The sequence below is a fragment of the Entelurus aequoreus genome, linkage group LG03 (genome assembly GCF_033978785.1).
Source record: "Entelurus aequoreus isolate RoL-2023_Sb linkage group LG03, RoL_Eaeq_v1.1, whole genome shotgun sequence".
Classification (NCBI taxonomy): domain Eukaryota; kingdom Metazoa; phylum Chordata; class Actinopteri; order Syngnathiformes; family Syngnathidae; genus Entelurus; species Entelurus aequoreus.
In genome coordinates this window covers 38,316,569-38,344,203 of record NC_084733.1, presented here as the reverse complement: position 1 = coordinate 38,344,203, position 27,635 = coordinate 38,316,569, and the positions used below count along the sequence as shown (strand labels likewise).

Genomic DNA, 27,635 nt, shown 5'->3' with positions numbered 1-27,635 from the left:
CCCAATACGGAAAACCATTGCATCTAATAAAGAGCCAAATACTAGAGTCCGTGAACATTGCTCCAAAGTCAGGATTTTTTTGTTGATTTAATGTGCATACAAAAATAAACATTGACAGGTGCAAAGGCAGCAATATATGATAAAACAATCTAAAGAAGGACTTCCCTATTCATCCCCCTAAAAAATGCTAAAGTGATTTTACGTCTTCCGGTGCTGACGTAAGACAACCCGCGTCCCATATGTGAACATAGGATGAACAAATACACTACGGTACTAAGACTATGGTGGTGGTCATTAACAGTTAGCTTCTACAGCTGTGTTGCCCAAAGTGCGGCACAGGGGCCATCTGTGGTCCGTGACTTGTTTGTCATCGGCCTTAAGCACATTACAAAAAACAAAAAATAGAGATCTCATTTTTCATCCCTGGTGGGGAAATCTATAAAAAATTAGGGTGGTCCTAAAGAGGTAGGCATTTTTCAGAGGCCTCAAGGAGGTAACAAATACAAGAATGTGTGTGTGTGTGTGTTTTGTTGGTGGCAATCCCTTGCCTGTTCATGAAAAATGCTACATTTGATTGATTGATACACCCACACAATTCAGGAAGTGAATAAATAAGAAATATAATGTACAGTATATTTAGTGTGTTCATAATAAATAGCAACAGCAGGTGGTTATGTTCAATTAATATAGCTTTCCAAACTTTAGAAATATCTCAAATCGACTTTTGGCGCACTTTACTGCTTTAGAGGCGGCCGGTTGACCTCTTTTTCCTCCTCCAGCTGTGTGTCAGGGTTGTCGGTCCCCACACAATCATCCTCCTCCTGCTTGCTGCCCCCCCACCACCGCTTGAGGTGCATGTTGAGCCCCTCCAGCATGTCAATGGAGTGGTTGATGATGAGCGCCAGCCAGGCCAGGCCGAAGAAGATCCAGGAGGCCATGAAGATGCTGTACCACTCGGGGTACACTTTGTCCGGGTTGTTGTCTGCAAAGTGACACCCAAAGATGCCCATCAACGATCCTGGTATCAAAGTTTGAATGTGCCAACTGTACCGGCCACAAAGTCTCCGAAGCCGATGGTGCTGAGGGTGATGAAGCAGTAGTAGATGGCCTGTGAGTAGGTCCAACCTTCGCGGAACTGGAACACGATCATGGGGACGATTAAGAAGAAGAGCGCTCCACACAGGTAAGTCACCAGGTGGACCAAGAAGCATGTACACGTCTAAATTAAGAGAAGTGAAACAATTAACAGCAAAGACTATTTCCTGGCTAAAGCAACACACTGTAGTCTATTGCTTGTATTTCGTCATGTGACTTTTTCTTAGAAATAAAAAAAGTGGTGGTCAACCAAAGTAAGATGGCTGTTGTACAGCAATCTGAGTACGCAAGTGGCCTAGATCTTCCTGCAATAAGTAAGTCAAATCTAACTATGCAATGGAATAGATCCCTGTACTTTATAAAAAGATTTTTCGCGTGATATCAAGGATTATACGTCAGTCGTGTTCCCAGACATATGGAACTATTGTGCTCCAGACGCCATTTTGTTACTGTTGCACACGCCGTTTACAAGTATGCATGTTTATCCCCGTCTTTATCAAAATATAACTATGTATGTCAACATTGTGTATGTGCTGAAAGCTTAATTTATGATTGTTGTCTTTGGTAAAAGCTTAACTCTTTTAGATTTAGCTCACATTTGCTTTTGCTTTTATTAGGTTGGTACTTTTGGAAACACTGTAGTAAAAATTTATTTTAAGAACGCCATAACAAGATTAAATACAAATAATATCAAGATCATACTGAAATGGGAAATAATAAATGTTAAAAGTATATCAAACAAACCTACTCAGTGGCCTAGTGGTTAGAGAACAACCTACCTGAGATCGGTAGGTTGTGAGTTGAAACCCCGGCCGAGTCATACCAAAGACTATAAAAATGGGACCCATTACCTCCCTGCTTGGCACTCAGCATCAAGGGTTGGAATTGGGGGTTAAATCACCAAAAATTATTCCTGGGCATGGCCACCGCTGCTGCTCACTGCTCCCCTCACCTCCCAGGGGGTGAACAAGGGAATGGGTCAAATGCAGAAGACAAATTTCACCACACCTAGTGTGTGTGTGTGACTATAATTGGTACTTTAACTTTAACTTTAACAAAGTGATCATTGCAAACTCATGCATTCTTCGACTCTGCTCCCTCGGACTGGAGTGTGAGCTGCATGCTTTTCTCACCATTGTGTTGTAAATTCTTGCACTCGTCCTCCCTTTTTGATTACCTCTTGAGGAACTCTGATGAAACTTTCATCCTTTTTGCGATTTAAACGGTTCGTACAGTCAAAAACAACACAAGCATAGGGCATTTTTTCTTTGAGAAAGGCTAAATGGCGCCTCGTACTCATTGAGAACCGAGCTAGCTTGACCACCACGTGTATTTAACGGGAGGAACGTGAGCTGGACGTGACGTCATTTAAATCCAAGCAATACATTACTGCCATCGAAGGTCTTGGAAATGCAACTGCATGCATAGTCTACTACTGTATTTTTCAGACTATAAGCCGCTACTTTTTTACTACGCTTTGAAACCTGTGGCTTATAAAACGATGCGGCTAATTTATGGATTTTTCTTCACCAACAGCCATAATATTTTATATTAAACAAATAGTTTTAAAAAAAAAACACAGACAGACGCTGAAACAGTCTGTTATTATTTCTGCTACGGCGCCATCTTTTAGACGAGTTCACTCACTGCAGGTTGAAAATGTACTTCCTGTTTCGTGCCTTGAACATGAAGTATATTCTGTTTCGTCTACTATTCGTCCATAGCTTTTCTGCTCGAAAGGATTCTTCATTCATCACTAGGAACGTTTGTAAGTTTTACAATATAACTAAAACAATTCATACTTACTGAACAGTCCCATGAGTGATGTCTGTAGAAGTGTTTTAATGCATATTTGTACGTGCTATCGGAATGTAACGCGTTCACAAGTTTCTGTGTTAGTATTATTAACTTATAATGGCATTCTGTTTGTACTGTTCCAGTTTAGTAAATTCACCAAAACATCACCGTGGACTTATTGAGTCTGTTTAACTGATTGGAGAGCTAGCTTCGCAGCTAGCGGGTCCATGACGATGACTTCTGTTTTGTTTGATCAGCCGTTTTACTGCTGTGTGACCGTTTGGAAACAATTTAGGTATGTAAATAAACATTCACAAAATATTTTGTACCGTTATATACACTATCTGCAGCTTATGGCCTGATGCGGCTAAAATACTGTATGTAAAAATATTTATTCATTCTAGAATTTAGTGGGTGCGGCTAAAATACCGGTGCGCTATATAATAATAATAATAATAATGGATTAGATTTTATATCGCGCTTTTCTATTATTAGATACTCAAAGCGCTCACAGAGAAGTGGGAACCCATCATTCATTCACACCTGGGTATTGTGATATAGCGATATAGCCCGGAATGTACGGTTAATGATGCTTGCAAATGAGACTCAGAAATGTAATAAGTAAACAAGATACACAAACATTTGGTAGACGTGATGATGGGTCTTCCTCACCCGTCTGCCAGTTTTCCCCTCCAGGAAGTTGGAGATGTTCCTCTCCGTAACTAGCATGTATTTGCTCACCCTGTTGAGCACCACCATATTGAGCGGGATGCCAAAAAGGGCAAAGAACACACAGAAGATCTGACCAGCTGTGGAGCTGGGACTTATGTTTCCATAACCTGGAATACACAAATGAGTCACTCCATGTGTTTAGGAAGCAAAACAAGGACATATTTGTTGCTTCTAAACCAGAACATCTTCCCAAGAACCAGCGTCCTCTACAGTGGACATTTGTCATGTTGTAACTGACCAAAGAAAGACCGAAAACAAACGTCCAAATCGAGTACACTGCAAAAACTGAAATCTAAGTATTATTAAATATCTCAATAAGGGTGATATTTGCTTATTTTCTGTCTGATAAGATAATTATTCTCACTAAGCCAGGGGTCGGCAACCCAAAATGTTGAAAGAGCCATATTGGAGCAAAAATACAAAAACAAATCTGTCTGGAGCCGCAACAAATTAGAAGCCATATTACATACAGATAGTGTGTCATGAGATATACATTGAATTGAGATGACTTAAAGGAAACTAAATGAGCTCAAATATAGCTACAAATGAGGCATAATGATGCAATATGTACATATAGCTAGCATGTTAGCATCGATTAGCTTGCAGTCATGCAGTGACCAAATATGTTTGATTAGCACTCCACACAAGTCAATAACATCAACAAAACTCACCTTTGTGTATTCACGCACAACGTTAAAAGTGTGGTGGACAAAATGGGACAGAAAAAGAAGTGGCATAAAACACGTCCTAGGAAGTCGGAGAAAGTTATACATGTAAACAAACTAAGGTGAGTTCAAGGACCGCCAAAATTAGTAGGACAAAACGGCGCTCGCCAAATACTCGAATCAGTGAAGCATGTTTAATACAAACAGTGTGATTTATAACAATTAGGGAGGTTTGTGTCATGTTTGTCCTCCTACAGAAACCATATTAAAACAAAAAATATATATTTTTTCCCCTCATCTTTTTCCATTTTTCATACCTTTTTGAAAAAGCTTCAGAGAGCCACTAGGGCGGCGCTAAAGAGCCGCATGCGGCTCTAGAGCCGCGGGTTGCCGACCCCTGCACTAAGCAGATTTTATGTTAGAGTGTTTTACTTGTTTTAAGGGTTTTGGTCCTAAATGATCTCAGTAAGATATTACAGCTTGTTGCTGAGATTTTATGACCTATATTAAGTAAAACATGCTTGAAACTAGAATATCAACTGATGCAAAGCTGTGTCATCAACACTCACAAGTATAAAACTACTTTTTCAAAGTAATAATTTCTTACTTCAAGCATGAAAAAAAAAATCATGATGCCGAGCGCATATCATTATGTCAAGATAATGGCACTAGCGTTTGCTTAATTTAAGAATATTTTTCAACATATTGAGCAAAAAGGTCTCTTTTTTTTTCTACCAAGAAAAGTGCACTAGTTATTAGTGAGAATATACTTATTTTAAGGTATTTTGGGGTTCATTGAGGTTAGCTAATTTTACATGTTTTGGAAAGTCTTGACAAGCCAAATTTTCCTGTTCTATTGGCAGATAATTTTGCTTAGTTCAAATAAAATACCCCTAATTTTTTTATTTATTTTTATTGTTTTTGAACACTGACTTTTTGCAGTGTGGACGCTGGTTCTCAAAAGGATATTGGCCATGTCAGCATGTTAGATAATGCGAGCGTATTTGTCACGGCGTGACCCAGGATGCAGAGACAGTAGGTGACGTGCAGGCAAAAAAGGTGTTTTAATGATGGGACCTGCGTGAACAAGTCAGAAATACACACACACGGCATGCAAGCAATGCAATGAACCAGGAGAGGGTTTACAAGATGACGACGCCGGCAAATAAAGCCTCTCCCGATCACTGATTGGGGAAGGGTGTGGCGATCAGCGCTCAGAACAGGAAGTGGAGAAAGAAAACATGCGTGCTGAACAGGAAATGTACAAAGAAGCATAATGAACACAAGTACTGTCATGAGTGATCATCACACCTGCTACTTTGCTACTACTACTCAGTGGCCTAGTGGTTAGAGTGTCCGCCCTGAGATCGGTAGGTTGTGAGTTCAAACCCCGGCTGAGTCATACCAAAGACTACAAAAATGGGACCCGTTACCTCCCTGCTTGGCACTCAGCATCAAGGGTTGGAATTGGGGGTTAAATCACCAAAAATGATTCCCGGGCGCGGCCACCGCTGCTGCTCACTGCTCCCCTCACCTCCCAGGGGGTGATTAAGGGTGATGGGTCAAATGCAGGGAATGATTTCGCCACACCGAGTGTGTGTGTGACAATCATTAGTACTTTAACTTTAAACATGCTGGATAATGCCAGGAAAGTAACTTCCTCTAATGATATTTCAATGCGGATTTTTGGTTTATTTTGAATACGTGTACCGAGGAATTGGTACCAATTTGGGTACGAGGATACTGCATCTTTGTTGACATTACATCTGGTTGCAGACTCGCACGGGCTCCAGCACCGCGCTATTTACATTGCATTTGCCATAGATTAGCATTAGGCATCACATTTGATGCTTTATTACATAACGCACCAAACTGTTACATTTCATTAAAAATAAATAAAAAAAGACTGGCAGATTATTGAACATTGAGGCAAAAATGAATCCATGATGACATAATGCGTTGTCACACGCCTACATGTGTGTTACTGACCTATGGTGGTGACCACGGTGGCAGCGAACACAGCTGAGCTGGTGAATTTCCAGAATCCGTCCGTGGTGCTGTTGCCTTTTAAACTCAAACCCACTTTGGATGCGCCGTTAAGCACCTGGCAAACAAAAAGCAGAGGCACTACACACACTTTAGTGCGGACATTGGGGAGTTCGATTGTGTGTGTGTGTGTCAGTCTGTTACATAACAGTCAGGAGGTGTGGGAAAGATTTTACAGCGAATATCGATGATGCAAAAAAACCTCCCTTTTTAAAGCTTACAGGACATGGACTAAAGTCTTAGGACATGCATCATCATTCAATGATGGCTTTTGCTACACCCCTCATTCTTGTTGTGGGAACAGGAACTTTTGACCTTCCAAATTCAAAGATTCCCATGCACACACACACATTTTGTAGAGTCTTCCCAAAAAGTGTAAAAGGGTGGACCAACTACGGTATCAAATCAAATCAAATCAACTTTATTTATAAAGCACATTTAAAATTTACCACAGGGGTAGCCAAAGTGCTGTACAATGGGCAGGTTAAAAGATAATACGGTACTTCTAGTTGTTACTGTCTATGAGTGAGTACAGTGGGGAATACGGCCCACCTTCTCGCCTGAGCGGAAGGTGAAGGGTTAAATATTTTGTGATGCAGTCTGCTAAAAATGACGGCTAGTGCCCCTCACTCGACATAGCAACTGACATTGTGGTCAAAGTTGGAATTGGTACAAAACACATTTTAAGGTAGTCAACACTTTACCGGCATCTAGCTGCGAAAGTGATTAGTGCACCCTCTCAATTCGTCATGTTTCAAATGTCGAGTAGAGCGTGGTGACAAGGGCCACATGAATCCCCTTCCCATGCAGTACAGGTATGGTGGCTGACAAACGTGCAGAAACAACCATACAAACACCATAGAGCAACGTCATAAATCTAATGTAAAAATGCCCTGCAATCAAAGGACTGCAATCACATTAAGGACATTCCATTTTTTTAACTCTCTCAAAATAAACTTACTTTTTTTTCCCTCACTTTTAAATCTGATCATTCACATATCCAACTACTCAAACTGTGTATAGGCCCTTCTCAGGCTATTTGATTTGATTTTTTTTTGTACATGGTTGCCCAAAGCCCAAAAATATTCGGTAGAGTAACAGGACTGAAAGTAACAAGGGTATGGTTTTTAAACATACAATTTGCAAATACATGAAATATAGCCATACGGCTTTTGTGCTAATAACATTTTGACACTAAGCACATTGCAGCGATTCAACAAAATGCTTGGCACTCAGCATCAAGGGTTGGAATTGGGGGTTAAATCACCAAAAAGATTCCGAGCGCGGCCACAGCTGCTGCTCACTGCTCCCCTCACCTCCCAGGGGGTGGAACAAGGGGATGGGTCAAATGCAGAGGGTAATTTCACCACACCTAGTGTGTGTGTGACTATCAGTGGTACTTTAACTTTTAAAATGTGTATATAATAATGTGGAGAGGCGGGGCCGGCAGTCCGACAGCGAGGCAGGGCACACCGGAGCCCGCTCCAAGATGGCGGCGAGGAGGCGTGGACGGCGAGCAAGCAGCGAGGCGAGGCGCGCCGGGATTGATGGCGTAAATCATATCAGGTCCGTGGAGCGCCCACCTGGGCACAATCAGATAATCTCCTCGAATTGTGTAAAAAGGCGGCAGCCGTAAATGACGAAAGAGAGAGAGTTGGAGAGTCCGAAGCAGACGCAGCGCGCAAGAGACCGAGAGCCAGACGGAGACAACGACGTGATGCTAAAAAGCAGACGGCGAAGCGAGCAGAGCGGGATGGAGCTGAAAAGCGACCCGAAGCAAGAAGATGCAGCTTTATTGAAAGAATAAAGAAAAGTCAAAACTTGCTCGACAATGTCCTTCCTTGGTGGTCCTGAGAACCCGCACGACAGCCAGAAACTGTCACAAATAGATAAATAAATAACATAAACAATGCTTAGGGTAACAGGACTGTGCTGAGACTTTAACCCACCTCTCCCATCCCCCCAGTTAGAGTTGAAATGTATTTTACTTTGGGCCTCTCCACAGCCTGCGAGGATGTGAATGATGCAACTTCCTGTGGACATGTGATTAGATGGGGTCATTTGTTAGGGTGGCAGGACTGAAAGTGTGAATTTGAATTAAATTGTTTGTGTGTGTGTTTGTGTTTTTTAAAAAAAACAAAACAGATGTAAAGTATGTTGGGATAAGGAGTAACACAAATATGTAAATATTATAACATTTCTGAAGGGTAGAATTTATTTTATTTCATGGTAATAGTCAAACTTTAGGAAGCAAGGACAAACAACAAATGTCAGTTTTCCAGTGTTAGAGGTAGTTTCTATTAATATTTTACATACAATCATCTCATTGTGTTTGTCCAAAAAATTATTTTACATGTAATTTGATCCTGTATTTAATTAAACATGCTATTTTCTGGAAATGGCACCAATTGGAAAAATGCTGCAAGATGAAAAACAAATGCAAAATAAAAAATGTTGCAAATGCCACAAATACACACATACCCTTAAAAGGGAACTGCATCCTTTTTTTGGAATTTTGCCCATTATTCACAATCATTATGAAAGACAAGAAAACATTTTTTATCTTTTTTTGTTCTAGCTGGCTAGCAATGCAGCTAATGGGAGCAATCCATTCTACCTCTAAACCACTTTAAAAATGCATTCTGTCACTGTCAACAATACTTCATTTACGTTCCGTAACATGTATAATAACCAAGCTGTAGCAACATTGTTATTGCAAGAGCGGACACTGAGGAACTTTTATTTCTAGCGCACTAACACAATGACATGCTACGGTGTTAGCCGTAAACGCTAGCGTCTACATCAGCACCTGAATCGCGTTTGAATTTGTAATACACAACACAATGCGATAAAACACTAATCTGTACTGACTGAAATACATGAACAATCATATTACAGTATTTGTAAAGTATTAGCTGTCAGGGCGCGGGGCTTTTCGCAGCTTACTGCGAGATTTGTTCTCCCGGGATGCAATCGGCTTGAAGGTAGGAACATTATTTAATCTTGACTTTCAAAGAGGGACAAACAAAAGGCGTACAAGGCGAAGGCACAACTTAGCGAAGGAAACAAAAACTAACACTTAGCGTGAACTATGGACATGAAACAAAAACTCGCTAACTGTGGCATGAATAAAAAAAACTTACTTGGCAAGGCATGGAACGAACAGAATGAACAAAGCAACCGCATGAATACAAGCATGAAACTATCAATGTCGCCAGGCAGACTAACTGACAAAGACAGGCTTAAAGGCCTACTGAAACCCACTACTACCGACCACGCAGTCTGATAGTTTATAAATCAATGATGAAATCTTAACATTGCAACACATGCCAATACGGCCGGGTTAACTTATAAAGTGCAATTTTAAATTTCCCGTTAAACTTCCGGTTGGAAACGGCTATGTATGATGACGTATGCGCGTCACGTCACGACGGCAACGGAAGTATTCGTACCCAATGTGTCACCATACAAACTGCTCTGTTTTCATCGAACAATTCCACAGTATTCTGGACATCTGTGTTGGTGAATCTTTTGCAATTTGTTTAATGGACAATGGAGACTGCAAATAAGAAAGTTGTAGGTGCGATCGGTGTATTAGCAGCGGACTACAGCAACACAATCAGGAGGTTGTGTTGTGTTTGAGCTGGATAGCAGACGCACTACCATGAGTACAGCTTTGGCTTCCAAACATTTGATCGCTTGCCCGTACGTGCGTGTCGCTATGTGCATGTCACGTACGTAACTTTGGGGAAATATATGTTTCTTGCCGATTCTGATGGCGGCCGGGGTGTCGTCGAAAGCTACAACGCCCGCCGCCGCCGCCGCTCCTTAGTTAGCTTCAATTGTTAAGCTTCGCCAAGCTGGAAATTATTAACCGTGTATTTACATGTTCATGGTTTAATAGTATTGTTGATCTTCTGTCTATCCTTCCAGTCAGGGTTTTTTAAAATTTTGTTTCTATCTGCATTTGAGCCTGATGCTATCACGTTAGCTCCGTAGCTAAGTTAGTTAGCTTCAATTGTTAAGCTTCGCCAAGCTGGAAATTATTAACCGTGTATTTACATGTTCATGGTTTAATAGTATTGTTGATCTTCTGTCTATCCTTCCAGTCAGGGTTTTTTAAAATTTTGTTTCTACCTGCATTTGAGCTAGGCTGACCATACGTCCTCTTTTCCCCGGACATGTCCTCTTTTGCGGGGGTGTCCGGGGTGTCCGGGCGGGGTTTCTTAAATGCCTCAAATGTCCAGCATTTTGAATTAGGGTTGCATGTATTTTCAATGTACGTCCAGGGTTAAGTTAAGAAGGAGTTAAAAAAAAACCTGAAGGTGCGCGCACGTAGCAACATTCGTGAGGGAGGGGCAGAGACAGAGAGCGAGAGAGCTAGTGAGTGGAGAGAGACATGAGAACAAGAAATGCCTAAACGTAAATGCAACTTCACGGATGATTTGCGGAAAAAAGTATTTGTGTTTTCGTCATGGCCGTGACACATGGAAAGCAGAATGCACTGTGTGCAAAGCAGGAACGTGTATATCTGTGGCAAATAAAGGGGCCAAAGATCTACAAGCCCATATCGACACTACAAAGCACAAAACAGCTGTGCAGGCCGAGAGCTCGTCTGCTGTTTTTTGTTTAAATTTAATTAACTTCTTTTGAGGCATTATTTATGTTTACATTATATACAAGAGGTTATTTTGAATATTTCTACCTCTGCACTTTTTTTTCAAAAACTGTGAATGTTACAAAATATAAGTGTGACTTATTTTGTTATACTGTCAAGCAGTGTTGGCGTTAACGCACTTCTTGTGTCTTTTTAACGCATTGAAGTCAGAAAGGACGCAGATTATTATTAAAAAAATTTTTTTTTTTACCATTTGTGGCCCACAGCTAATGTTTCAAAGGCCCACGGCACATTCTAAAAATACTATTAAAATTAACAAAAACATAACAAAAGTGAAATAAAAAAGCTTAAAGGTGAAATGTAATTTAGAAAAAGTTGCAATGTTGACTAATAAAACAAAGCTGTTTTTTTTTCTTTCAAACGGTCATTGTTATGTTATTATGAATTATTGACCTATCAACGGTACCGATTACTTCACATCAAAGTGATAATAACACTACAAGTGGTCTACTTATAAGCGACGTTAGTGATCATCTGCCAGTTTTTACAATATATGATGGAAACTACAAGAAGAACATGGAAGACAAAAGGACATTTCGAAGACTATGCACAGAGAAGAGGATGACTGCCTTCAAAATTGAGCTACAAAAGCAAGATTGGGACAATGTGTATAATGAAAAAGAGGTTGATGAAGCATATGAACATTTCTTAAACAAGTTCATAATACTTTATGACAAATATTGTCCATAGATACAACTCAGTAACAAGCAGAGAAAGAATAATCAACCATGGATGACAAAAGGATTAAAAAATGCTTGTAAGAAGAAGAATACACTATATAGAAAATTTATAGCACAAAGAACTATAGAGGCAGAAATTAAGTACAAAAAGTATAAAAACAAGTTAACAGACATACTACGATCATGTAGAAAAGAATATTACAGTGAATTATTGGACAGGAACAAAAATAATATGAGAGCAACATGGGGCATCCTCAATAGCATTATTAAAAATGGAACTAAGAGGGACTACCCTCAATACTTCTTAGATGAAAATAAAAAAATGACAATATAAAGGAAGTAGTTGAAAGCTTCAATAATTATTTTGTAAATATTGGACCAAAATCGGAAGAAAGGATTCCAGACCCAGTTCCAAGTGAGGACTATAATGATACCATAGAGCGAAATCCCAACTCCATGTTCCTCAGTAATGTGACACAGGAGGAAATAGTTACAATCGTGAAAAAATGTAAATCTAAGACTTCAACTGATTGTAACGGAATTGATATGGAAACGATAAAAAAGGTTATTGAAGAGATCTCAGGACCATTAATGTGTATTAGTAACCTATCATTTCAAACAGGTACATTTCCAAACAAAATGAAAATAGCTAAAGTTGCACCAATTTATAAGACTGGAGACAAACATCAATTTACAAATTATAGACCTGTTTCTCTACTTCCACAATTTTCTAAAATCATTGAAAAACTGTTTAATAACAGATTAAAAAGTTTCATAAATAAAAATAGAATACTCGAAGAGAACCAATATGGATACAGAGCTAATGTTTCAACTTCAATGGCTTTAATTGAAATTACAGAAGAAATTACCAATGCAATAGATAGTAAAAAATGTGCGGCAGCGGTTTTTATGGATCTAACTAAAGCATTTGACACAATTAATCACAATATTTTAATAAAAAAACTAGAACGATATGGCATCAGAGGGTTAGTCTTAAACTGGATAAGAAGTTATCTAACGAACAGGAAACAATACGTGAAGCTAGGCGAACACACGTCTACAACGCTAAATATATCCTGTGGTGTACCTCAGGGATCAATACTAGGACCTAAATTATTCAATCTCTATATAAATGACATTTGTAAAGTTACAAAATATTTAAAGTTAGTATTATTTGCGGATGATACAACAGCGTTTTGTTCAGGAGAGAACACACAGGAGATAATACAAATAATAACAGAAGAAATTAACAAATTAAAAAGATGGTTTGACAAAAACAGACTATCGTTGAATCTTAGTAAAACTAAAATAATGCTATTTGGTAACAGTAGAAGAGAAAGTCAAACACAAATACAAATAGATGGAATAGAAATTGAAAGAGTAAACAAAACCAAATTTCTAGGTATAATAATTGATGATAAATTGAACTGGAAATCTCACGTAAAAAATATACAACATAAAGTTGCAAGAAACACGTCAATAATGAATAAAGCAAAACATGTTCTAGACCAAAAATCCCTTCATATTCTCTACTGCTCACTAGTGTTACCATATCTGAGCTACTGTGTAGAAATATGGGGAATTAATTACAAAAGTACACTTCATTCATTAACGGTGTTACAAAAAAGATCAGTTAGAATAATACATAATGTTGGATATAGAGAACATACAAATCCTTTATTTATTGAATCAAAAATACTGAAATTTCACGACACAGTGAATTTGCAAACAGCTAAAATTATACACAAAGCAAACTATAACCTGCTACCAAAGAATATACAACAATTCTTCTCAAAAAAAGAGGAGAAATATAATCTTAGAGAAAAACGTAATTTAAAACATTTGTTTGCACGTACAACACTTAAGACCTTCAGTATATCAGTATGTGGAATTAAATTATGGAATGGGTTAAGCAAAGCAATCAAACAATGTACTAATATGATACACTTCAAGAAACTCTTCAAACTTAAAGTGTTTACAGAGTACAAAGAAGAAGAACCATGACAAACATTCTCAATTTATTTCATCCATCCATTCATTCATTCTTAAAGTAATCTTACTTATCTCATCATATGAAATATGACTTACTTCACCAATTATTATTATTAAATTCTTACTATTATTTATTTATTTATTTATTTTTATTGTGATTACTTATGGAGTTTATTGTGAAAAAATTGTGAAAAGGAAGTGAACAAAAAGTTTTGCAACTGTTATGTAAAGAAAAGGGGTAGGATTAAATAAGCTCTGCTTCTTCCTACTCCTTTTCGAACATGTTGAAAAGAAACTGGAAACTGTGATGTATCATGTTGTATGCTTGCATGTTCGAAATAAACTCAAACTCAAATATTCCACTTTGAAAAATATTTTTGGTGGAAGATTTTGCATATTTTGTGTGTTTGCCATTAAAAACATAGTTTTGTTTGACAAAAAAGGGCGGAAAACAAACAAACAAAAAAAACAACATAAAAAAAATTAAAACATTTTCAAATGAGGAATAGATCCGAAGTAGATGTAGACTCCAGAGATTTAAGCGTTAAATATAAAATGTATGTATGCCCTGGCAACACCATTATCATCATTTCATGACCCAAGCAAAACACTTTTTACACTTTTATACTGAAATAAATACACCTACAACTTATTAAATAAAAACATAGAAAAACCTAGCAGCAGTGGTAAAGTTTAGATCCATGAAGGAAAGAAGAAAGTGAATGAATGTTTATAACTGAATACATTTACATATGTATACACATCTGTTTTCTTTTGTATTATCTTTTTTAATGAATTAAATAACGTTTATGACAAACTTTTTCCAAAACACAATATAGAATGTGAGATATAACAGGATAATGCATACATTTGTCATTTGTTTTCAAAACGCTTACAAAAAAGTGGGACCCCAAAAATTTACTGTGGGACCCCATTTTTATGACTTGATGGGGTCCCTGGGACCCCATTTTGAAAATTCCTAGCGCCAACACTGCTGTCAACAGAGGAGAAAAAATGCTTTATTTAAAAAATATATATTATTTATAAAGCAAGTTCGAGTATCATTGGCAAATTTTCACCTAGTCCCGGCCTTGGCGTGCTGCCCGCCCTGGCACGCATATATGTGTCCTCTTTTTGGGATTTCAGAATATGGTCAGCCTATTTGAGCCCGATGCTATCACGTTAGCTCCGTAGCCAAAGTGCGTCAACGATGTATTGTCGTGGAGATAAAAGTCACTGTGAATGTCCATTTCGCGTTCTCGACTCTCATTTTCAAGAGGATATAGTATCCGAGGTGGTTTAAAATACAAATCCGTGATCCACAATAGAAAAAGGAGAGTGTGTGGAATCCAATGAGACCTTGTACCTAAGTTACGGTCAGAGCGAAAAAAGATACACCCTGCACTGCCTCTCTAGTCCTTCACTTTAAAGTTCCTCATCCACAAATCTTTCATCCTCGCTCAAATTAAAGGGGTAATCGTCGCTTTCTCGGTCCGAATCTCTCTCGCTCCATTGTAAACAACGGGGAATTGTGAGGAATCCTTCCTCCTGTGACGTCACGCTACTTCCGGTATAGGCAAGGCTTTTTTTTATCAGCGACCAAAAGTTGCGAACTTTATCGTCGTTGTTCTATACTAAATCCTTTCAGCAAAAATATGGCAATATCGCGAAATGATCAAGTATGACACATAGAATGGATCTGCTATCCCCGTTTAAATTTTAAAAAATAATTTCAGTAGGCCTTTAAATAATAATCTCATGATTAGCGACATGTGTGATCCGAAACAAATGAGGCAGGTGAAACTAATGAGTCGCCATGGTGACAAAACAAACAAGGAAGCGCAAACAGGATCAATGGAGTCCAAAACTAATAAAACATAACTAAACAAAACATGATCCGGACCACGGATCATGACATTAGCCCACATTTCATGTTTTGTTTGTACACAGCTAACTCAACAGAGTATGTACTGTAGTTGCACTAACCAGCATGGTGTATTGCGTGTACCATTATTGATATTATAGTGACTTACTCGATGGACAGTTGTCTGTTTGGTCCAGCTGGCTGGGGACGTTTCCAGTTAATTTTGGGTAAGCAATCCATTTATGTCACCATAGCTTGGCTCCAAGTTCCACATTTACAGCATCAAAGTCACGCCGACATCACTCTATCGACTTCCGTCTGCTACAAAGTTTCACCCATTGTTTGTGCTCACTTCTACGAGCAGCAGTTCGTCCTCCGTATATTCAGCTTAAAAACAATAGGTTGTGAATCCTCATTTGTCCAAAAATAGTTGTCTTCATTGTTTATTACAAAGTCTGCCATGATAAGAACACACTCGTGTTTATTTCCAAAAGTAGTAAGACATTTGTTGCCGGAAGTCGGAAGTGTGCTGCTATGGAAATGGAAATAAATGTGCCAAGGAAATTAGTTCAGGCAATGATTAAAATGACCAAAATACGGTAAATATTGTACATATTACATATTGTTATGAACGTGTCTGTTACTACATTAAGTATTTACTTGCAGCATGTATATAAAATGTTGATGGAGGGTTTTGAAGTTGTTTCAGAGGGCTTTGAAGCCACATCTTCCAAGCATTTTTTTTTAAAATCATCTTTGGACACCTAAAAAAAAAGACGTGTGTTCTTGTCTCTCATGATGATTGTGAACGATAGGCAAAATTCAAAAAAGTGAAGTTCGCCTTTAAAACAACTGCTGTGAGTTGACAACACACAAGTTAGTCCAACCACGGGCAGCCAAAACTTTTTCAAAACATGAGTGGGAGATATTTTTGGTTAAATTTGGCTGTAATATTTGACAGTATATATATGTATATATATATATATATATATATATATATATATATATATATATATATATATATATATAAATATATATATATATATATATATATATATATCACACACACACATATATATAAATATAAATATATATATATATATATATATACACATATATATGTGTATACATATTTACAGTATATATAAATATATACAGTTCATATATGCATATGTACAGTATATATACCACAGTATATAACTAAATATATAGTATATATATATACACACACAGATATACAGTATATATACATACATACAGTATATATATATGTATATGTATGGCTATATATCTTATATATGTATATATGCTATTTATATAGATATATACATATATATATACATATATGTATATATATATACATGTACTGTATACACATATATATATATATATAAATATATGCATATATAGTATATATACATATACATATGTACATATCCATCCATCCATCCATTTTCTACCGCTTATTCATATATACATATATATATATATATATATATATATATATATATATATATATATATATATATATATATATATATATATATATATATATATATATATATATATATATATATATATATATATATATATATATATATATATACACATTTATACAGTATACATACATATATACAGTTCAAATACATTTATGCAGTTTATACATACATATATGCAGTATATACTGTATATATATACTATAGTATATAACTAAATATATAGTATATATATATATATATATATATATATATATACACATATATACAGTATATATACATATATATTTATATATATGCTATATATATGACATATATGTATATATGTTATACATATATATATACATATATACATATATATATATATATATACATATATGTATATACACATATACACATATATATCAATATATACATATATAATATATATATACATATATATAGTTCATATACATATATACAGTTTATATATACATATATACAGTATATATGTACTACATATACATATATGTATGTATATACATACATACGACTTCTTAAAGTTTTTGGTGTCAGCCTCATGCAGAAAATGTAGTCAATGAATTAAGTCAAACATATATATATATATATATATATATATATATATATATATATATATATATATATATATATATATATATATATATATATATATATATATATATATATATATATATATACATATATATATATATATATATATATATATATATATATATATATATATATATATATATATATATATATATATATATATATATATACATATATATATACACATATACACATATATACATTTTCTGCATGAGGCTGACACCAAAAACTTTAAGAAGTCGTATGTATGTATATACATACATATATGTATATGTAGTACATATATACTGTATATATGTATATATAAACTGTATATATATATATGTTTGACTTAATTCATTGACTACATTTTCTGTACGAGACTGACACCAAGAACTTTAAGAAGTCGTTTTATTTGTATCTTTTTTTTAAACCTAACCTTGTGAATATTCCTTATATGATAACTTTTCCCCAACGGAATCGGATGTGAATGTTAAAATGTCGCAATAACATATGATTTGAACTGTTAATTTGTCCACCACTGTCAGTGAAAGCTGCAAATTGACAGTGCAAAAGCATGACAGGCAGTTATAATTGCCAAAGCACATTTCCTTTGGCAAGGATGTGTGGCTAATAAAAGTTAGGGATGTGGTGCACATTTGGATGTGAATGATGGGTCAAATCTAAACTGAGGGGCCAGAAATAGTCGCACTTTTCATATTAAGTTGTCATAAAAATATCATGTATTGCAAATAAATATGCTATCCCAGTAACAACATGCACAAATAAACCTGCTTGTTTCTTGCATATCAAAGCTCCAACACAGTATCATGGCAACAAGATTGTTGGAGTAGAACATCTGTTGGATTATTTTAGGTATTGGAGACATGGAGTCTGAGAGTCAAGTAAATAAACAGGATACAAGCATGATGATGTGGCAAGATGGAAATCAGATGGTCGTCCATTTAAAACATTTCAAGCCACTAAGTGACACATAAAGTTACTGGCACACTGAAAAATGGGAAATCCTTTGATAAATTTTGCATATTGCAACAGACAAAACATGTCAGTGGAAAAGCAGACAGCAGCTGAAAACAAGAACATTGTTTTAATTAGAAAGAATTGTTATGGTAAAATGTCATTTTATTTGAATATATGCCTACATAACATTATCCTATATTGGAGATTCAATACTACTGTAATATCCATCCATCCATTCATTTGTCCCCCTCGGGGTCTGTAATAGTGAAGTATATTGCAGTTTCCAAAGTATCTATATTTAATTTAGTTATTTGTTATTCTTTTTTTTGTACCCTTTTCTGGGAAAATACGATCCCCGGGATCAGGGTCTCCTTTTGTGGAGTTTGCATGTTCTCCCCGTGACTGCGTGGGTTCCCTCCGGGTACTCCGGTTTCCTCCCACCTCCAAAGACATGCACCTGGGATAGGTTGATTGGCAACACTAAATTGGCCCTAGTGTGTGAATGTGAGTGTGAATGTTGTCTGTCTATCTGTGTTGGCCTTGTGATGAGGTGGTGACTTGTCCAGGGTGTACCCCGCCTTCCACCCGAATGCAGCTGAGATAGGTTTCAGCACCCCCTGCGGACAAGCGGTAGAATATATATATATATATATATATATATATATATATATATATATATATATATATATATATATATATATATATATATATATATATATATATATATATATATATATAATACAAAATAAATATTTAAGTTTATTTAAATCTAATTGATATATATTTTTTGTGAAATATTTCAACTTATTTTAAAGGGCGACCACTTTTTGGGGGTAATTTTGTTCACAATCATGAGAGACAAAAAAACAAACGTTTTTTTTTGCATTCTAACATAAAAATCGTCTCGTTCTTGGTGGCTAGCAATGCAGCTAATGGGAACAATCAATTATATCTCCAAATCACTTTAAAAATGCATTCAAACCAATACTTCATTTACGTTCCGTAACCCGACATTGTTATTGTAGGAGCCAACACTGAGTAACTTTCTTTCCAGCGTAGTAACATATCGGCGTGCTTCGGTAATAGCTGTAAAAGCTGACTACGGCAAGAGATAAGCTAGCTTCTACGTCAGCATGAGACGCGCTTGAGTTTGTAGCGCACAACACAATGCGATAGAACATAAATCCATACTGACTGAAAAACATGAACAATCATATTACAGTATCTGTAAAGTATCAGCCCACATTTCATGTTTTGCTTTTACACAGCTTGCCAGACAGTGTATGCTGTCTATCATGATACATGATAGACATGATACATGCATGACGTGCATGTGCAAGTGTGACCCACTTGATGGACAGTTGTGCATTTGGTCCAGCTGGCTATGGAATTTTTTTCCGGTTTATTTGGGTAGGCACTCCATTTATGTCGAAATAGCATGGCTTCAAATTCCACATTTTGCAGCTTCGAGTCACATTCACTTCACTCTTTCTGCTTCCGTCTGCTCCAACATCTCACTCTTCCTTTGTGCTTGCTTCTAGAAACAGTAGTTCATCCTCAGTATATTCAGGTTCAAAAAGATACGGTTGGGAATCCTCATTTGTCCAAAATAGTCATCTTTGTTGTTTGTTACCGAATCTGCCATGATTACAAGACACAGGAAGGAACACACAGTTGTTGCCCGAAGTGCGCTGCTATGGAAAAGGAAATAAATCCGCTGAAAAAATCAGTCCCAGCAATAATTTAAATGATCAAAATACAGTTAATATTGTACATATTGTTATGTTACGTGTCTGTTACTACATTAAATATTTACTTGCAGTGTGTATATAAAATGTTGATGGAGGGTTTTGAAGTTATTTTAGAGGGCTTAGAAGGCTAAAATGGTGACTCCTATTAGCTGTATCTTCCAAACATTTTTTTTATCATCTTTAAAATAAAAAAATAAAAAAGATATGTATGCTCTTTTCTTTAATAATGATTGTGAACGATAGGCAAAATTCCAAAAAAAGGGCAGTTACCCTTTAAGAAGTGTCCAATGGTTTTGTCAAAACAATAACATTTTATTTATGAAATGCATTTCAGTTTGTTTTAAAATAGTTACACTGATATGTGCACATTATTAAATGTTATTTCATGAATAAATTAGGTTTTTTTTTAGAACATTCCCATTAATTTCTGCCCATTATTGAATGTGATATTTGATTCAATATCAACATTTATTTCAAGAAAATATGTTTGTTTTAAGCCCCCCTAATTTGTGAAACTTAATAGATGTTATTCTATGAAATATTTAAGCTTACTTTTAGAATATTCAAAATGTATTCGTGAAAACAAATAATTGTTATTTTATGAACTATCCAACTTTATTTTAAGAACAGTCTAATGTATTTGTAAAAAAAAATAATAATACTTTTACCTGCACACCCTCTGCTCTTTCTGCAGACAAGCAACACTCACCAAATCCTGACAATTTCAGTTGAATTGATTAGTGAAAATTATTGAAGATTATTTTATGAAGTTTATTTTAAAACACAATGATTTGTAAAACAATAAAAAATACCTTATGAAATATTTAAGTTTATTTCAAGTCCCACTAATTTGTGAAAATTATCTAATATTCTTTTATGAAATATTTAAGATCATCTTTAGAACATTTTCAGTAATTTGTGAAAATTATTAGGTATTATTTTATGAAATTTATATATATAGGATCTATATATATATATAGTTTATTTAAAGAACAGTCCAATCAATTTGTTAAATCTGTCAGGATGTGGACTATGGCGGGTTTGTTTTTCCGAGATGCAATAAAAGTTGGAGCGGACATGGCTTGAAGGTAAGGACATATTTATTTTTTACTATAACAAAAAGAACAAACTAAAGGCGCGCACAAGGCGGAGGTACAAACTTGACTATGAAACAAAAACTTGCACGTGGGCAAAAAACTAAGGACATGAACAAAAGTCGCTAACTGTGGCATGAATAGAAAAAACTTACTTGACAAGGCATGAAGTGCGCAGAGGTGAACAGAGTGATGTCGCCAGGCCGACTGCCTGGCAACAATGGCCTTAAATACTGGTGACATGATTAGTGAAAACGTGAGACAGGTGCGTGACATGAGGATGTGAAACAGGTGCGTGACAAGACAGGTGAAAACTAATGGGTGACCATGGAAACCAAACCAAACAAGGAAGTGCAAGCAGGAACTAAAAAAAGAGCCCAAAACTCAAGCAAAACAAAAACATGATTAACACAGACATGACAGAGCCCCCCCCTTACGGACAGATCCCAGATGTCCCAACACAAAAAAATGAACAAGAGTCATGGGAGGGCGGGAGGGGGACATGGCGGTGGGTCGCCAGGCCAAGTGGCCCCGAATCCACCGAGGAATAGTCATGTGGCGGCGGCGAGTGGAAACGCCGCCGCCACAGGCGAGGTGGGCGACCCGGGAAGGGCCACATGCGTGGCCGACGAAGAGGTGGGCGCACTTGGCGTGGCGGACGACCAGGTAGCGGCCACATCCGTGGCAGACGAGAAGGCAGGCGCTTCGTCGACGTGGCAGTCGCAGATGACGAAGCTTGGCCTGGTGCGTTGGGCGGAAAAGCTTGGTGTGGCGTGTCCTGGCAGCGTGGGTCTTGGTCTTGGCAGCGTGGGTCTTGGTGTTGGTCTTGGTGTTGGTCTTGGTAGTCTTGGCAGTCTTGGTCTTGGTAGTCTTGGCAGTCTTGGTAGTCTTGGCAGTCTTGGCAGTCTTGGTCTTGGTCTTGGCAGTCTTGGTCTTGGTCTTGGCAGTCTTGGTCTTGGTCTTGGTGGCGTGGGTCTTGGTCTTGGCGGCGTGGGTCTTGGTCTTGGCGGCGTGGGTCTTGGTCTTGGCGGCGTGGGTCTTGGTCTTGGCGGCATGGGTCTTGGTCCTGCCAGCGTGGGTCCTGGTCTTGGTCTTGGCGGCGTGGGTCTTGGTCTTGGCGGCGTGGGTCTTGGTCTTGGCGGCGTGGGTCTTGGTCTTGGCGGCGTGGGTCTTGGTCTTGGCGGCGTGGGTCCTGGTCCTGGCGGCGTGGGTCCTGGTCTTGGTCTTGGCGGCGTGGGTCTTGGTCTTGGCGGCGTGAGTCTTGATCTTGGCATGGGTCTTGGTCTTGGCGTGGGTCTTGGTCTTGGTCTTGGCATGGGTCTTGGTCTTGGTCTTGGCGTGGGTCTTGGTCTTGGCGTGGTTGGTCTTGGACTTGGTCTTGGTGTGGCGCTGCGACTGGCGGCACTAGGCGTCGTGGAGCTGCGACTGGCGGCACTAGGCGTCGTGAAGCTGCGACTGGCGGCACTAGGCGTCGTGAAGCTGCGACTGGCGGCACTTGGCGTCGTGGAGCTGCGACTGGCGGCACTTGGCGTCGTGGAGCTGCGACTGGCGGCACTTGGCGTCGTGGAGCTGCGACTGGCGGCACTTGGCGTCGTGGAGCTGCGACTGGCGGCACTTGGCGTCGTGGAGCTGCGACTGGCGGCACTTGGCGTCGTGAAGCTGCGACTGGCGGCACTTGGCGTCGTGAAACTGCGACTGGCGGCACTTGGCGGTGTGGAGCAGGTAGCGGAACTTGGCGTGGAGCTACCACGGGTGGCGCTTGGCGTGGAGTTGCGACTGGTGGCGCTTGGCGTGGAGCTGCGACTGGCGGCACTTGGCGTCGTGAAGCTGCGACTGGCGGCACTTGGCGGTGTGGAGCAGGTAGCGGAACTTGGCGTGGAGCTACCACGGGTGGCGCTTGGCGTGGAGTTGCGACTGGTGGCGCTTGGCGTGGAGCTGCGACTGGTGGCGCTTGGCGTGGAGCTGCGACTGGCGGCGCTTGGCGTGGAGCTGCGACTGGTGGCGCTTGGCGTGGTGGAGCTTGGCGTGGAGCTGGGCCTGGAGCAGGTGGAGGTGGCCTAGCTGGAGGCTGTGGCTTGGCAGGTCGAAAGACTGGTGGTGGCGGCCGTGCTGGTGGCTGTGGCTTGGCAGGTCGAAAGACAGGTGGTGGTGGCCGAGCTGGTGGCTGTGGCTTGGCGTGATGAAAGACTGGTGGTGGTGGTCGTGCTGGAGGCTGTGGCTTGGCGTGACGATGCTGAGCCACCCCACCTGAACAATTCCCAGCCCTAGCCCCCCCCTCAAGGAGCGGATACCAGACGCGCGCCCTGCGGTCTGGAATCGTTTCTTTGGGTGGGTGGAGGGTGGTCAGGAGGGGGGCAGAATCCTCCCCTCCAAACTGTCCAAAAAGTATTTCTTTCCCCCCCACCTGGGCTTTTGTGGGTGAAAAAAAAAATTGTGACTTGGGCGTGGCTTGAGTCCTGGGGGGCGGGGCATGGAATTTGGGTGGCTTGGATTGACAGGATAAAGAATTTGGAAAAAAAATCTCCAGGTCTGTGGCGTGCTCCTTGAGCTGCCAGGCTGGCTGTCTTCTATTTCCGCCCAGAGGGGGAGGAGCCCGCAGGAGTGGTGCATCCTGTCCACTCGCGGAAGTCTTTCCTTGGCGACGTTTCCGGGGCGGGAGTGACGCGCCGATCGGCACCAGCTTGCCTCCGGGCCCCCACATCATCCCCCTGCGCTCCCTGGGGGAAAAGCGCAGTGTTTCCGCTTCCATAGCGCGCAGGATTTCCCACGCTTCCTCGTCCAACTTTTTTGCGGAAAAACGTTCTTGTGCTGGCGACATTCTGTCAGGATGTGGACTATGGCGGGTTTGTTTTTCCGAGATGCAATAAAAGTTGGAGCGGACATGGCTTGAAGGTAAGGACATATTTATTTTTTACTATAACAAAAAGAACAAACTAAAGGCGCGCACAAGGCGGAGGTACAAACTTGACTATGAAACAAAAACTTGCACGTGGGCAAAAAACTAAGGACATGAACAAAAGTCGCTAACTGTGGCATGAATAGAAAAAACTTACTTGACAAGGCATGAAGTGCGCAGAGGTGAACAGAGTGATGTCGCCAGGCCGACTGCCTGGCAACAATGGCCTTAAATACTGGTGACATGATTAGTGAAAACGTGAGACAGGTGCGTGACATGAGGATGTGAAACAGGTGCGTGACAAGACAGGTGAAAACTAATGGGTGACCATGGAAACCAAACCAAACAAGGAAGTGCAAGCAGGAACTAAAAAAAGAGCCCAAAACTCAAGCAAAACAAAAACATGATTAACACAGACATGACAAAATCTAATACAAATCTAATTAAAAATGTAATTTAATAAAACAGTAAACTATTATTTTAAGTCCCACTGATTTGTAAATGTGTTTATTTTAAGAACACCCATGTTGATTTGTGACTTCCACATCTCCCAAGCAGGTTAAGTAAACAATCATTTCATATCTGCTCATACACTGTAAGAGATCATATGTGAATAAACACCTGACTAATGAAAACCATGCAAAGGGTTTTTCATTTCCTTTTTTTGATTACCCTTTGCTTGACAACAGGAAGGAACCAGTGTGACCTCCTTCTGTATTTGAGACTGTTGACACAAGACAACTATTCCCTCTCTGCATAAGTGAATTAAAAAAAAAGATATCTATCATAACAACGGACAGGCGATCACATGCAAGGAATGCATCACTTGCAGCTTTTGATTAAATGTTAAAAGTTCAGTCTTAATGTACATACAATATATATGTATATATATATATATATATATATATATATATATGTATATATATTTATAGACAATAATACATATATCCATCCATCCAACTTCTTCCGTTTTTCCGCAGTAGGGTCACGGGGGCAGCAGCCTAAGCAGAGAATTACAGACTTCCCTCTCCCCAGCTACTTAGTCCAGCTCTTCCCAAGGGATACTGAGGCATTCCCAAGCCAGCTGGGAGACATAGTCTCCCCAACGTATCCTGGGTCTTCCCCGTGGTCTCCCACCGGTCGGACGCGCCCTAAAAACCTCCCCAGGGAGGCATTTGGGGGGCATCCTGACTAGAGGCCCGAACCACCTCATCTGTCTCCTTCCGATGTGGAAGAGCGGCGGCTTTACTCTAAGTTGCTCAAAAAGGATCATTGTGTCTTCTTATTCATATTCTTTTTTCAAATTTCCTTGTAATCAGACCATATTTTTGGTATATCAAAAAAAATAAAAAAATAAAATAAAATTTACTCTGAGCTCCTACCAAATGATGAGCTTCTCACCCTATTTCTAAGGGAGAGCCCCGCCACCCGACGGAGGAAACTAATCTTGTCCTTTTGGTCATAACCCCAAGCTCATGACCATAGGTGAGGATAGGGACGTAGATCTACCGGTAAATTGAGAGCTTGGCCTTCCGGCTCAGCATTACCAATAAGACCAAATAGCAGTGGAAACTTGTAGGTATTTGTTACATACAGAGCTTAAAATTTACTAGCGCTATCTTATAAGCATGTAGCCTTCTTTTTCTTCTACTGTATTTACATTCCCACATAGCTAAAGAATCTGAAATGACTACAATCGCCCCCGGGTATACGAGAGGCACACTGCGTATGGCCAACTGTCACATTAGAGATAAGAGCATGGAAATTAAAACTTCACCTGCAAGTGAGAAAATAGAAGAAACTGAATTATTTGACAAATCAGACTAATTTAATGCATAGAAACGTACTGACTGTAAAAAGTGACAGCACACATCTTCAATGATTACTTTCAAACTAGTAAAAAGAACATTATATTATGTGCTGTCATCTGTGTCAGTGGAAATGTTGACATTTCAGAAGACAAGAATTCAACTTCCGACTGGAGAAAACATGTTGCAAGAAATTGCATATGACTTTAATGTTTTACAAATGCACGCTCACATCAAATACAATTGTAGTCCAAGAACCATTAAAAAATAGCAACTGATTAGGAAGTTACTCACAAGTTACTCAATACATGAGTAGTTTTTTCACGGAATACTTCCTCTTACTCAAGTAATTATTTTGATGACTACTTTCTTCTCTTACTTGACTGATATTCTAAAGTAACTACTCTTACTCAAGTACAGTTTTTGGGTACTCTGCCCACCTCTGGATTTGAGGTACAAGTGTTTTGAGTTAGGAGCTTCGTCACAGACCCAATTAAGCTCTTAAGTTGAGGTACTACTATATTAACTCTCCAACAGTGTAAAAACGACCACGCTTTTAAAAGTGCTCAAATGAGACATTGCATAGTGGCCCCCATTGGGACACTTTTAAGTGTGTTGAAATTAACAAGTGTTGTAAATTAGCTTTGGCTACAAACACTATGATGCATACATTGGATAACTGTTTCAGATGTCTATGTTTTTGTATCTGTCCCTATTTCAAATGAACCTCTATAATAACAATAATAACTCCATGTCTATTTATGTCCTTTAAATTTGCTTTGTAAGTCCCTCTGTCAATATTATGTAGGTGACAATGGGTTCTTATCTGTGTAGGAATGCTACAATGAATTCCACTGAGGATGATCTGAGCAGATACATAGAAAACAACTAAACAATAAAACCAACATTTTTGGGCAGGCAATTATACAGCTCATTGTAAACATTTTCATTGGAAATTCATAGTAAGTTACCGGCGAATAATTGCATTACTTTTACAGTAACATTTACAGTAATTTACTGTGATGTGAAATATAAGGGTACTGTAATTTTTATAGTAATTTGTTGTAAGATTACAGTAAATGTTGATTACAGTATTTTAATTACATTTTTACAGTGTTTCTTGTCCTATAAGGGCCATTATTTCAATATTGTAACACTCTTTTAACATATTTTCCTCATGTTGTTTGTTTTACTACACTTATGTGTGACAATTTAACCTTCCGCTTACTTCTCTTGTTAATGGTGTTCCTCACCTGAGCCACTTTCTCAAGGCTGTCTTGGTCCAGACATGCGTACGTTGACAACAACTTTTGTTTGCGCATCAACAAAACACTGATGTCCTTCTGTTCAAGGTCTCCCTCCAGCTTCCAAAACACCACCCCGCCGATAAGCACGTAAAACACATACACCAACCCCAGCAAGATGATGGAGGGCAATCGAGCAAAATGGAAAATTTCCTTTATTCCCAT

The 27,635-nt window shown here is 38.7% G+C and overlaps 1 protein-coding gene across 1 annotated transcript; it reads right to left on the bottom strand.

Moving 5' to 3' along the window:
- Window positions 1-81: 81 nt before the first annotated feature.
- LOC133645640 (potassium channel subfamily K member 17-like) lies at window positions 82-27,635 on the bottom strand. Its single transcript, XM_062040488.1, has 5 exons — window positions 27,420-27,635; window positions 6,279-6,393; window positions 3,565-3,731; window positions 1,051-1,219; window positions 82-982 (listed from the first exon to the last, which is right to left on the bottom strand). The coding sequence occupies exons 1-5, from the start codon at window positions 27,633-27,635 to the stop codon at window positions 735-737; spliced, it is 915 nt and encodes a 304-aa protein (XP_061896472.1). The 3' UTR covers window positions 82-734.